Source organism: Zingiber officinale, chromosome 2B (genome assembly GCF_018446385.1).
Source record: "Zingiber officinale cultivar Zhangliang chromosome 2B, Zo_v1.1, whole genome shotgun sequence".
In the NCBI taxonomy this organism is placed as follows: Eukaryota; Viridiplantae; Streptophyta; class Magnoliopsida; order Zingiberales; family Zingiberaceae; genus Zingiber; species Zingiber officinale.
The window spans coordinates 132229080-132242085 of NC_055989.1; the positions used below are offsets into that span (position 1 = coordinate 132229080).

A 13006-nucleotide genomic window follows, 5' to 3' on the forward strand; every position below is an offset into this window, starting at 1 on the left:
GACAAGCCCCTGCTGACTTCCTTCCGTTGAGTTATTGTACGATTGCTCACGAACATCTAATCATGCGATGTAAATTTCGAGTTTTTTTTCTGGAACCGTCGAAGGAATGGAAGGAGAAAACAGAATTCCTAAATAGGAAATGTTTACAATTTACTAAAATATCATATTTGGAAATATCTTTTCCCACGTGGCACAATCGGATGAATAGCAAGATTTTCCACGCCCGTTCGATTTCATTTCGCTGAAAATTACAACTGTGCCACCGTCCCTCTTATCACCGTTTTCCAGAGGCCTTGTTGAATGCCACCTTCCTTCCCCCTTCCCCCTTCTCCAAATCAAATCCCTTTCCTTCTCCGCTTCGCATGGATCCCACCCTATCCCACGGCCGAGCTACGGTTGATGGACGTGGCGGAGATAACATCAGCGATGGAGGCGGAGGTGTGTCTTGCGATAACGCCGGGGGACGGCGGTCCCAGCCGCTAAGGAGTGGAAAGGGCGTGGCTACCTCGAGAACCAGGAGGAAGGAGAGGGATGACGCCTCTTCCTCGTCGTCCTCGTATTCCTCTTCGTCGGCCTCGCGTTTCACGAGGAAGCGGTCAAAGATCAGAGGGGTGCGTTTGCGGAGCGGGGGAAGCCGTGGCCTTTTGGTGTTTCGCGGCAATGAGTGTCTGCAGGAACTTGCTCTTCCGCTCGGCATGTCCTTCGCTGCGGTTATTGCTCAGGTGCTTTGGTTTGTTAGGCTTCAAATTTATGTTTTTATCCGTGAAATCTGAAATTTAATATTTTGCTTATGTATGTCATGATTGGAAGAGAATACTGATGGAACGAAAGTGTGCCATCTCAGTCTACATTGTTTTATTGGTATCTTCTACTCGGATTTTTCACGAGTGGGCACTAGAACTTGAGTAGATAGAATATAGATTATAATATTTTTGAAGAACGAAGTAAAACCAAGTTTTGCGACAATGTTGGTTAACATGAAGTGAAAGATAATTCACATGAGAATTAAACTAACAATTTTATAAATTAACACTTTAATGCTATTTACATGCTAATTCTTCATGTTAAATGTTGCTTCCCTATTCACTAAAAAGAGTTACTTTTCATCATTTGTATTTCAAACTATTAATCTCCATGCAACCTGTGATTGAATCTTCTTGTTTTTTTGATAAGGAAAGTATTGTATGAATGTTGCACAAGTTGGAAGGGGGAATAAGGATAGTAAACCATCCTTTTTTGGCCGATTAATTGGTTAACTAGTTTGAATGTAGCTTTGTGCATGCCTTTGCTATCTGCATACACTGAATTCTTTACACTCTAGTTAGAAACAAAGAAAGCGTCTGATTTCAAGAGTTCTGTAAAAATTTCAGCTTGGTATCATATTGTACCTGTAGAATTTGGTGCTTGTTTGTCAAATGTCCCACTGTATCACACAAGTTGATAGAATAATCCCCTGATGAATTATTAATTACCAGACCACTCAATAAGTAGACCTCATGTAATTATATCCTCCCTTGAATAACAAATGTCTATCCCACTTAACTTTTATGATTAGTTTCTTAGAATCTTGATCAGACTACCTTTTGATCTATATTTTCTGTTCTATGCTTCAATTAAACTTGGCAAATCATTAAATACTGATCATATTTTTAAGTGTGAGAAGCAATTCTTCTCTGCTGCTAATGTTTCTGAATCTGTCTTGTGCACGAATACTTTCATTTATAAGTTTTAGCTGTCTGTTCAGATGTCAAGTAATTACTCTAATTTTCATATTTACTTTGTAATTACCAAACCCAATTTCTCAATGAGTTGTTATGTCACATAATTACATCAAATAATCAATGAATAATTACAATGAGTTGTTGTGTATAAGTGCTACTGCTGTGACTTATGAGTAATTACAACAAGTCATACCTTTTTCAGATATGTTCATGAACAGAAATGATAGTGATAGTTATTTTGGGAAATTCTTAGTGATTTGACATCATTTTTTCTTTCCATTGTACTTCTAGCTTGTAAATAGTCACAATATGTAGATGCTTGAAATACCTTATTTTCCAGGTTGTGTTTGGGAAGAGCATTTCAAAAGAGAGTATAGAAATAGATCATCTTTCCAAGGTTAGCCTATTGTTTCTTCGATCTGTTTTCATATCGCTAGTGTTTTTATACATATCTAATTTGGATATACTATTTGCCGCAGATGTGTAGTTCAGCAATCAAGGAATCAATAACAAATGTAAGTCCATCTCTAGTTCTCATGTATCTTTAGATTATTTTGCAGCTATTATTATATAGTTATTAAAATGTATTCTTTTTCTTTTCTTTCTTTAATTCGGACAGATATATGGGCAAAAATTTGATTATTTCATAAGAAATTTTGATAAGTCATTCTCTAGCTCATTGAAGACCCTTGGTTTGATAAATAACATGTCTGTTAATAGGAAGGAAAATGCTGTTGCCCCTGGTTTGTGTTCTTACAACAGTCATGAAATGACACCTGACTTGACCAACTCTGAACTTATCAGAACCATCAAAGATCCTGTGGAAAATGTTGTTTCTTCCCATTTTTGTTCTTTGAGTTATGAACCTACACCTGACATGACCAATGCTGAATTTATCAGAGCCATTGAAGGTCGTAAGGAACATGCTCCATTTAAATCAGCAGACAATCAACTCATTATCCATCAACATACGAACCAGCAACTTACAAATATTCACAGTAACACAGACGGTACTGCATTTAGTCATTCTATTCTGAGTACAATGGAAAGATCTGTTATTGAGCAGGCTCGCTCTAATGACCTCAAGGCTGTTGAGATAGAGCTAGTAATGAAGAAGTTGCAGTTCAAGCAATCTCAGTTAGTCATTAGTTCAGATGCAAATTTGCTAGAGAAGATTAAGATATCTTTAGGTATTTCCAAGACTTCCTTCAAGGAAGAGAAATTGAGGAATCAAATGCAGGAGACTAGACATGCACAACTTTTGCAACAATGTATGGACCTTCTAGTTGCTGGTTTGATTGTCATGTGTATCTTGCTTACGTACGGAGCTTTCATCTTTTCATATCAACGTGTTGCAGAGGTCACATCTGCCTGCGAGTCTGTTAAAGAGGTATGAGATACTTTTGATGTTCTCGACTCTTTTTTGCTGTTGGTTTCGTAAGCTTAGTGGAACTTCTGTCTGTTTCTCTCCAGAAATCCAGCTCCTGGTGGATTCCTAAGGGAGTCCAGTCTTTCAATTCAGGCATGCACATTTTGAGGTGCCAGTTTGTGGTCCTATCTCGCATGTCGTTTGGGATATTAATGATTGTAGTGATAGCTTATGTGGCTTTCCAAAGGTCAGCAAAGTCAGCTGCAGCCATGCCGGTGACATTTATTGCGCTTCTGCTAGGAGCTCTTTGTGGTTTTTTCGGAAAGGTATGCATAGATACACTAGGCGGAAATGGATATCGCTGGCTAATTGATTGGGAAGTTCTGTGCATGCTCCATTTCTTCGCCAATGCTTTCCCATCTGTGTTATACAATCTTCTTTACGGCCCTGTAGCTGTATCCCAAGGAGCAAATTCAGCTATGTTTCCTTACTGGCTGAGAAGATATGTATTCTATGCACTGCTGCTGCCTATTCTTCCGATATCAAGCGGCTTGCTGCCATTTGCTTCTTTCTTTGAATGGAAAGTGCATTTTGTGGAGAAATTAACTTTCTGGGGTTCAGATTCAACATATTGAGAAATTTGCTGTATTGCACAAGATTCTCCATTATCTTTGCTTCCCTAATCCTCCTCGTTGTACTTTAATTAAGCTATTTATCTATGAGCATGTTTATCTCACCTCTTGAGCTCCATGACCTAACTATTAGGAGGGACTTGAAGAATCTTATTGTCGGTGAATGTATGTATATCTTAACCTTTAAGTGATTGCTAAAACTATTAGGTTTCAGTTCTTATATTTAAAATGGCGTGTGATATGAACATTTATGATTCTTTGTTGTAGCTTTGATGAAGTATCAATTTTGTGTCTTCATATTGTCAATGATTCAATTGGGAATATGGGGCGGTTTGGTTTAGTTTGAGCAATTCATTGTGGAAATTCTAAGTGAACCAGAGTTTTGCCCTGTTAAAATAATGGATATTGTTGTAAGATCCAATTCCAAAGAAAAATTATGAACTATTTTAGTTATACAATTAATGGGTGGATTAGGATTTTTATTTGTTCTTGGAAGTCTTTGATTTGAAGATTATTTTGTATAATTAATTTAGAATAATAATATATTGATGTGAGACTTTAATCCTCTGTTTACTTGCGAGGATGGATTTAAAAATCGAGCAAAGTCTGTCGCATGAAAAATTTCCCGCTGTGAAGGATGGATTAATCATCCTTTTTACTTCTTGAAAAATAATGGACGGATGAATTTGTGAATCCATCCCGATCATTTTTTCTTGGCTGTTTTTTCATCCTCCTAAATGGGGCGTAAAGCCAACGTCTGTCGTCGCATCTCGCCTCTTAATTAGGTATTGAACTTGATCCCACCGGTAGGTTTCGTTCTTCTCGATGGCGGCGGAGAGCAGCAGGGAGCTCCTGGACCAGCCATCGGCGCTCGTGCTCCTGCACTGGCTTCGCATGTCCGGCACGACGCATAAGCGAGGGCGCACCGCCAAAGCCACGGCGGCGACGGCAGCGGTACCTCGAAGCCAAGTGATGGACAAGTTGAAGGACTTCTTGGGCGTGATCGCCAAAGCCAACGACAAACTGGAGCTCGAGGTCCGCGAGAGATCGCGTGTGGACTATGACGTCGAGGTGCTTAGCGGCAACGAGAAGGCGTACATCGATATGGATCTGCTCCTGGGCGTCGCCGACCTCCACGACGACGAGGCCGTGGCGGCGGCCAAGGCTGCCATGAGCGGCGGCCAAGGCTGCCATGAGCGGCGTCACGTCACCGTCGCTGACTGCCGCTAGCGACACAGACGACGACTCAAGTGACGAAAAGGAAGCATCTAGTGGATCGGTGAAGAAGCGCAAGTGGAACAAGCGGCCGAAGATAGTGTTGGATCCATCTTCGAATCAAAGCTGATGCGAGCTCGATGCAAATGCAATAGTGATCACTAGACATTGCGCTGCAATTCTTCTAATCCCCTTTTCATATTCCACGTACATTGTCGTTCGTCATTTTACTTTTTTTTTCTTTCCCTTTTCCTTTGCAGAGATTCTTTTTCTCCCCTTTTCCTTCCCTCTTCTTTTCTTTTCCTCCGCCACGTGGATTTATTATCCGCGAGGATTCCTTTCCTTCGTCGTCGATCCACGCCTCCAAGGAAACAAAGCATAAATCTAATTTGTTTTGTTAGACATATTCTCAATAATACTGAATCAAAAATAAAAGACACGATTGAAATAATTAGAATAATAAAGTTATTATAATTTGTAAATTTTAAATACTTATGATACAATTAATTAATTAATTAATTACAATTGGTAATATTTTAATAAAATTATTTATCATTAGCAGAAAACGCATACATAACAAGACAAGATTAATTCTTAAGACTACAAAAAAAGAGGAAACATCGAAAGAGAGTTTAAAATGGAAATTATTCCTTTAAATTAGCTAAAATGTGTCCATAAATAAAACAAAATAATATTTAAAATTTAAAATTTTAAGACCGAGACAATCTTTCGCCACCACCACACACGGATCGAGTGATATTTATTTCCGGATAAATATTTGTTTTTTAAATTAATTGATTTTTGGTATTATTTCATAATTAAATAAAAATAAGAAACCACAAAAAGCAACAAGCCAAGAAGGAGAGCGAGTTAGTTGCATCCTTAGCCATCTCCCTCTCATCGTCATCATCGATCGTAGGTTTTTCCCAGTCGAGACCGCAACGATTACAGCGAGCAATCTGACCACGCCACAGGATTCTCAGACCCAGCGGCTTCCGATTCCTCGATTAGAGAGGTCCAAATCGATCTTCTCGCCCCCGCAGTGACTCTTTGAATCGCTCGCAACTACCTTTTGCCCGATCGAAACCGGATTCCAGTTAGCAGGAATCTATCTCGCTTGGGCTCGGAGACTCGCGAGGCCAATCTTCGCCGTCTTTCTGCTTGTTATTAATTTTTTAATGGGCGGAATTAGGGTTTGAAGTTTGAAGGTCGTCGTGGTTTTTCTCAGGTGCTTTGAGGTGAGGGTGGGATATTTTCCCTCTTTCGTTTCCTCGCCCTCGGTTTCTCCTTGTTAGGGCTCGCTGTGCCCGATTGGGAGCACTGTTGTTTTGGGGGAGTATTGGGGTCGTTCTGCTAAAGAATTGAGGTAGTTTTGTGGTTGCATCTTTGCTTCGTTTCAAATCCGAGTGCCCTCCCATGGGTGTCTGATGCCGTGAAATGCATGCATAAAGGTTGACGCTTAACCATCTGAGCAAAAATAGGTTTTTCCCACTCCCCTGACAGTTTAGCTGTCTTGCTAGACAAAGCCCTTTCAATTTTATGGTGCAAGCTTAGAGCCTGTGGTGGATGCACGACTCGAGAGTGGCTCTTCATTTAGGAAACTTCACACTTCCTCTGGGCAAGGTAGTGGGATGGGCTTCTGTTGTTGATGTGTTTTGTTTAGGAAGTAAAATTGGATGAGTAAGTTGGTTCAAAATTGGATGTAGAGGTAGAGGATCTTAACTGTATATTGATAATGGTCTGTGTGGAAAATGGAGCAAGGTGAGCCAGCGTTGGTTCCGCAGTGGTACAAGGTTGCAAACGGGAGTGCATCAACCAATGGCCTGCGAACCAGTTCATCCAAACGTTTTGGTACCCCAACTATTTCACACTAGATTCGTTAACCTTTAGTTATTGTTGTTATGGAACGTGTGTTTTAATATGTTCATGAATATAATTGTTGCTAATGCAATGTTTGTTTGTTTGTTTTCCTTAGATGAAAATGGTGTGGGACTTAGCCCAAGGAATAGATTACTAGACGACCAAGAGAGGAATCTGCGCCGGAGCTTGAGCTCGAATGGTTGTGTAGTTCGTGAGAAAGGTAATTCTGGCAGATCTCAGGCTTACAGTAGTTTCAGGAGATCTCGGGATAGGAACCAGGATAAGGATTTTGATTTCCGTGACAGAGAAAACAAGTTGCATTCGCTTGACAATGAATTTGAATATCATGATTCAGCAATAGGAGTTAGGTCTGAAGAACATGCCTTAAGGCGGTCTCAATCTTTTGTAGCAGGAAGGCAAGTTGAGTCTTGGCCAAAAAAGCTTGGAAGTAGTGGAAATAACAATTCTCCATCTAGGGGAAGTACTATTGGAAGTATCGGCAAAACCTCATTTGACAAAGAGTTCCCATCTCTTCGAGTTGAAGGAAAGCAAGGCTTCTCAGATGCAGTTGTTGTGTCACCTCTTGGTCTTAGAACTGCTGTTCAGAGTCTTCCTACTGGCTCTCCTGTCATAATTGGAACTTCAGCCCTGGCACAAGTACCAGTCAAAGTTGAAACTGATGGAAGTATAAACTCACCTGTTCTACAGGCTTCTACAGTCAATCATGTATCTACACCAGGAAGCAGTATGCCAGGATTAAACATGGCAGAGGCATTGACTCAAGCACCATCTCAAGTTAGTGAAACTCCACAGGTAATTCATTGAAAGGAATATTACCACATGTTTCTTTAACACTAAGACAACATTTTCATCAAACTAATCTTTCATTTATTTGCAGTTGCTCATAAACTCTCAAAGGATTGAGGAACTCACTCTTCGGAAATGCAAGCAGCTGATACCCATGACACCTTCATTGCCTAAAGCCTTGGTATGATAACCTCCTTGATTCTTGGCAAGTTTTTTTTTTTCCCAATCTTTTATATAAAAAATAGTTACTTCCTTCCCTGATTCTCTATTGCTCAAATCTTCTTATGAGAAGAAATTTTTGTAAGGACAAGGTTCTTGATGCACTGCACTTTTACTCCATAAATTACATGAGAAAAGTCATGTATCATCATAGTTGGTATTACTTTCTCATACTAGACAACTAGTATCATGCAAAATAAGTTACTGTTTGAATAAGATAAGTAGGGTGTGTGGTAAAGCTGAATAAATGTGTTTCTTAACTTTTAAAAAGTTCAGTTCTGTGTGATTTAGTGTGCATATTAGCAGCACCTGTAACATGCTGTCTGTATCTTTTACCATAATGGGATGTCTTTTAGTAAAAAGTGAAGATGATTGTTTGCTTCCTATACAAGTAGAGAGAATAAAATGGAAAACTATCTACGATTTTGTATAAATTCCTGCAACTCAGTTCTAGTTGGGTGCAATATATCTATGTTCTATTCATTCTTCCCCCATTTTGATTATGATTTTTTGTGGCAATTTCTATCTCGGTTGTTGATCTTCCTCTTCTTATCCTGTTTGTCAACAGTTAGTGAGGGTATAAATTCCAATTTTCCTACTCCTGAACTTACAATAGATAAAGAAACCCAAAATTTCATTATGCTCAATGCTTTAGATAATGGATTCAGTTACAATATCTATGGTAACCAATATAAGAATGGCATGTATTTAATTTGACTCCATGATTCTGAAAATTTTACTACGTCTTAAATGCATCTTATAAAAAAACTTGACCAAGTTAAATGGTTTGTTTATGCTTCCTGTTCATGCAAAAAAATCAGTTTAAAATATTTATGATACATTAGAGGAGCTCCATGTAGAAGGTAAAAAAAAAAACCCCCCCTCAAATGCTTGTGTCTGTTTAGGTGCTTGCACAACTGTTTATTCAAGAAAAAAGTGAGCATATTTCCTTTTTTCCCTCTTTCTATTTGATCAGAAAAGATATCCATCTTCATTCTTTTATATCTTTGTTTATAAGGGAGATTGAACTCTGCTTTTTCTTTAAATTTGGCCTGATCATTGGTTAACAAAAGCTTCATCCATTTGCAAAGAATAGTTTTATAATTCATTAATCAGGAGACTGAGATCTAGTATTAAAGACTGAGATTTAGTATTAAGTCGATTTATCATTCTCGTAACTTAGTCTGGTTGGATAATCCAGAAAAGTATAGTTTAACTATTTGATGAAAAATGTTTTTTTAGGAAACTTTGGCTGTCACGATGTCTACACATTAGATTGCATGTATAGTTAAAAGGATTGAGCCTATTTGAGTGGAAGACACAAATGGTAGAGGAGACCAAAGGAAATATTAGTTGTTGGAATAACAACTATGAAAACGACAAGTCGGCGTTGTGAAAAAATATACTACAACAACAATCAAGTCTTATCCCACTAGGTGGAGTTGACTATATGTATCATTTTACACCATTAAGCTCTATCCACTAAGTGAAAAATATAAATATGTAAATTTATTTGTCTTAACAACTCAAGTTTTTGTGATAAGTCATTAAACAATTAACTTTAACATGATATGAGAGCAGGGGTCCAGCTTTAAATCCTACCCATGTTAAAAAAAAATCAACAATATATATATGGATTTGTACCAATCAGGGAAAGTATATCCACTCACATATGATATGAGACTTGAGAGTATTACACTCACACATGTGGAAGGGTGTTAAAGGGCATGAAGGGAGAGTGAAATCCATACATACAGAGCATGTTAAGAATATAAATATATAAATTGGTCTTTTTTGTAGACCTCAAAGTTTTAGGATAAGTAGTTAGCCAATCAACTTTATATCTTGCATAAAGCTCAGTAGAGTGAGAAGATTCATCCCTGCTATTTGTTGCTTGTCGTTACCACTTTTTCTCTACTGCATACTGTAGGTTGCAACCATTTCTAAACATCTACTGTAACTATAAGCCTGAAATGCTGTCCTTTTAAGTGCCCCATTGGTTCCACTTATTATAGACATTTAGGAGAGAGATTTGCGACTTCGCAACTATCGGCCTAATTAACATGATCTACAAATCGTCCACGTCTGGATTTTTATTTGTTTATACACAAGCAATTTAATGGATAAAAACATTGTGTTCCACGTCTTCAAGCTTGACTATTTGAGTTGAGTGATTTTCAAGCTCAAAATGAGTTCCACCTTTCATAGATCTCAATAGTTCAAAAGGATGTTTCACTGTTCATGTTTTTATTCTTCGTTTGTTCACAATATTTTGTTGCTCGCAGAATGGCGGCAACCTGTCAGATAAGGCAAAATCTAAAGTTGCAAGAGGTGGGGATTTTACTTCTCTTACCAAGGCTGGCCAACTGTTGCACGTGAACCAAACTATTCGGTCGCCAACTAATTCTGATGTTGCAAAGACATCTTCAGTGGGGAGTTTTCAGGTTCTTAACCGAGAGAAGAATGGCATCACCTCCGTTGCTAAAGATGGTCAAGGTCTAAGCAAGATTGTGAACCCCGTTGGTCCCATCTTGTCTTCTGCATTTCTTCCTTCAAAGGTCTCAACTGACCAGAATGTTAACATCGACAAGAATACAGGGGATAGAAAAATCCTTTCTCAAGCTCAAAATAGGAATGCCTTCTTCAATTTGCTAAGGAAGAAATCTTCAAATAATTCAAGTACTATCTCAGTGCCAAGCTCACTCGAACCAACACTGAGTGCAGAAAAGTCGAATGGAGAGCAACAGCACAACACCTTCCCTGTTAATATGATGAAAAATAACCTTCCATCAGTATCTGATGGTTTTGATGGACCAACAGATATTGGAAGTATGAATCTAGATTTTTGTGCTTCAGATCAATCTAAGAGATCTTTTGCTGATGACAATGTAGAAACTAATCTCAACTCAGACAATGTTGTCGATCCTGAGGAGGAAGCCTTCTTACGGTCCCTTGGATGGGACAAAAATGGCTGGGAGGAAGCTCTGACTGCGGAGGAGATTGATGACTTTCTTAAGAAGGTAAAGTTCTTCAGAGTATTTTGTTCATTGCTTTGGCCTCCTATGATCCCTGGTTAACTAGTTAAACTGTCGATTCTGAAACCACTGCCTTTGTCCTTCAGCATTATTCCTTTTTCTTTCTTTCTTTTTGTATGTTTCACACATGCTGCTTGGCTTCATTCTTTTCCCAGTATGAGAAGCAGAGACCACTGAAGATTGTGCCCGAGTATATAGATGGAAGCAACTCGTCTGGTGCTGAAACTTGAAGATCGAGACCAAGCATATTTTGGTTCAATATCGAATGCCGTTAGTGAGCTAATTCCTTTTTTTTTCCTGAAGTGTTTTCTCATTGATATTTATGGGAACTTGAGATACGAGTTGTGAAAAATATAGAATGCTGAAAAGAAAAAATCAATGAGTTTTGTTTTCCTGGTCTTTAGCTGCCGAAATGAATTTGAAATGCTGAATAAGATCAAACTTCGTCCCTGGGTTATGGCTCGCTATCGAGTTATGACCAGGGAGAAAGCTCCGACTGGAAATAATGATAAGTTTTTTTAAAAATATTCTGCTAGTCTATCCATTATATGCAAATCTCAAACCACATGCGAAGGATTAATAATCTTGCAGGCATTAGAACTGATAGAGAGCTGCATGGTATAGTTTACACAGGCACGGTAGATAATTGTAAGTCAATCTGGACGATCGTGCAGTACAAGTTCCTGATATTGCCAATATCTTCAAAGAAATCATCAACCTTCTCTTCACTGACCATCTGCGAGATTCTGATCAATATCCTCCGCAGCTTCACGCAATGCTACAGCAAATATTCGAGTGTGTTCGCCTTCTCCTTCAAATGCAGCGGCGAGCTCACTGTGACGATCAGCTCCTCGAGAGAGGAAGAAATCATGAACTCTAGCTCCAACTGCCATGTCAAAGGTAAGTTCTTCATAAACTCTAGCTCCAACTTCCATATCAAAAATAAGAAATTCTAAACAAGGATCATCAATGAATTACCAAAATACGAGCAGAACCCAAAACTCACATCTTCTGGACTAATACCATGCTGAAATGCTGCGAAGAACGCACCGTGGATGTCCTCCAACTTGTAGTTTCCTGTGGTTGCTGAAGAATTCTTCCAATTGAATCGCTGGAAAAGTTTCTGGTTCAAGGAAATCGCCAGAATATTCAATGTTAATGGCCAAGTGCTCCACCTCAATTGCATTTCGTAGAAGAGACCTTATCTCACTCCAATACCAATGTTGACCTTCGATCGACAAATACTCCAGCTCCGGTAGATTCCCCACATCCACCATCGTCACATTACCTAACGAACACTTGAAATCATTCAACTTGAATTTGAGCTTAATGGATAGGAAAGTTGTGATTTTGGTGTTGTGGAATTCACCTTCACTGTTTGCGATGGAAAGCCTCTTTAACCGGTGATTATGGCCGACTCGAATCTGGTAAAATCCTTGGATATCAAGGTCTTGAAGCCTCGGCGAGTTCAGATTTAGGGAACAATGCACTGTAAAATAGAGGTCCAACTTGCATCTCTCCAATCGCTCCAGTTCAATCGAGATCGCGCCTTCCGAACAGCATCTAATTAGAATCAAGTCAGTGAGATGGGGGCAAGCACGCATCATGTCGGCCAAATGTTCGCTGAGAACAATGCCGCCGACCAGCTCCAATTTGCACAATCTCCCGTAGGCGGGCAAACCCCAATTGGGAGAAGAAATCAGGGAGGGATGCCAGAGCTTGAGAGACTCTAACCCTTTGGCGAGGCTGACGCAGTCGAGCCCGCCGTCGAAGAAGTTCATGCGGAGATCGAGGGAGCGGAGGGATCGGTCGCAGAGGGCGAGGCAGGAGGCGAGGCTGCGGCCGAAAAAGGGACAGTGGATGACGAGATCCTCGAGGGAGGAGGCGGCGGCGGAAACCATGCGTAAGATGTCGACGTCGACAGTCCTTGCAAGGCATTGTTGAGGAAGTGGAGGGAAGGGATGAAGGCGGTGGCCTCTCGCCAACGCCGGGAGACAGAGGAGCAAGTGGCAACGTCTCGGGTGTCGCTCAGCCTGGAGAGGATCCGGCGCAGCATGTCGTCTGGAAGCGACTCCATCATCGTCCTCTCGCCGGAAAACGGCGACCTTTCTTCCTCGTCATCGTTTCCAGGGACAGAGGTAAGGGAAA

The 13006-nt window shown here is 39.8% G+C and overlaps 3 protein-coding genes across 3 annotated transcripts; 2 read left to right on the forward strand and 1 right to left on the reverse strand.

Annotated features, from left to right (window-relative positions):
• The first annotated feature begins 293 nt into the window (after positions 1 to 293).
• Positions 294 to 3951, forward strand: LOC122047289 (protein CPR-5-like). Its single transcript, XM_042608460.1, has 5 exons — positions 294 to 722; positions 2062 to 2118; positions 2201 to 2236; positions 2341 to 3111; positions 3195 to 3951. The coding sequence occupies exons 1-5, from the start codon at positions 363 to 365 to the stop codon at positions 3723 to 3725; spliced, it is 1755 nt and encodes a 584-aa protein (XP_042464394.1). The 5' UTR covers positions 294 to 362; the 3' UTR covers positions 3726 to 3951.
• A 1839-nt stretch (positions 3952 to 5790) lies between these two features.
• Positions 5791 to 11250, forward strand: LOC122047290. The gene is made up of 5 exons (XM_042608462.1): positions 5791 to 6788; positions 6913 to 7610; positions 7696 to 7785; positions 10109 to 10843; positions 11014 to 11250. The coding sequence occupies exons 1-5, from the start codon at positions 6689 to 6691 to the stop codon at positions 11086 to 11088; spliced, it is 1698 nt and encodes a 565-aa protein (XP_042464396.1). The 5' UTR covers positions 5791 to 6688; the 3' UTR covers positions 11089 to 11250.
• Positions 11251 to 11372: 122 nt separating this feature from the next.
• Positions 11373 to 12759, reverse strand: LOC122048725 (F-box protein At1g10780-like). The gene is made up of 3 exons (XM_042610259.1): positions 12228 to 12759; positions 11865 to 12146; positions 11373 to 11744 (listed from the first exon to the last, which is right to left on the reverse strand). Exons 1-2 carry the CDS (start codon positions 12757 to 12759, stop codon positions 11875 to 11877), a joined length of 804 nt encoding a protein of 267 aa, XP_042466193.1. The 3' UTR covers positions 11373 to 11744; positions 11865 to 11874.
• Positions 12760 to 13006: the final 247 nt, after the last annotated feature.

What these genes read in the sequence shown, in the direction of transcription:
- LOC122047289 (XM_042608460.1), top strand. Translation starts at nt 363, where the DNA reads ATGGATCCCACCCTATCCCACGGCCGAGCTACGGTTGATGGACGTGGC. An exon ending in AAATAGATCATCTTTCCAAG is followed by an intron (nt 2,119 to 2,200) that starts GTTAGCCTATTG and finishes TATTTGCCGCAG; the next exon opens with ATGTGTAGTTCAGCAATCAA. An exon ending in TCAAGGAATCAATAACAAAT is followed by an intron (nt 2,237 to 2,340) that starts GTAAGTCCATCT and finishes TAATTCGGACAG; the next exon opens with ATATATGGGCAAAAATTTGA.
- LOC122047290 (XM_042608462.1), top strand. Translation starts at nt 6,689, where the DNA reads ATGGAGCAAGGTGAGCCAGCGTTGGTTCCGCAGTGGTACAAGGTTGCA. An exon ending in CAGTTCATCCAAACGTTTTG is followed by an intron (nt 6,789 to 6,912) that starts GTACCCCAACTA and finishes TGTTTTCCTTAG; the next exon opens with ATGAAAATGGTGTGGGACTT. An exon ending in AAGTTAGTGAAACTCCACAG is followed by an intron (nt 7,611 to 7,695) that starts GTAATTCATTGA and finishes ATTTATTTGCAG; the next exon opens with TTGCTCATAAACTCTCAAAG.
- LOC122048725 (XM_042610259.1), bottom strand. Translation starts at nt 12,759, where the DNA reads ATGGTTTCCGCCGCCGCCTCCTCCCTCGAGGATCTCGTCATCCACTGT. An exon ending in TTCCATCGCAAACAGTGAAG is followed by an intron (nt 12,147 to 12,227) that starts GTGAATTCCACA and finishes AGTGTTCGTTAG; the next exon opens with GTAATGTGACGATGGTGGAT.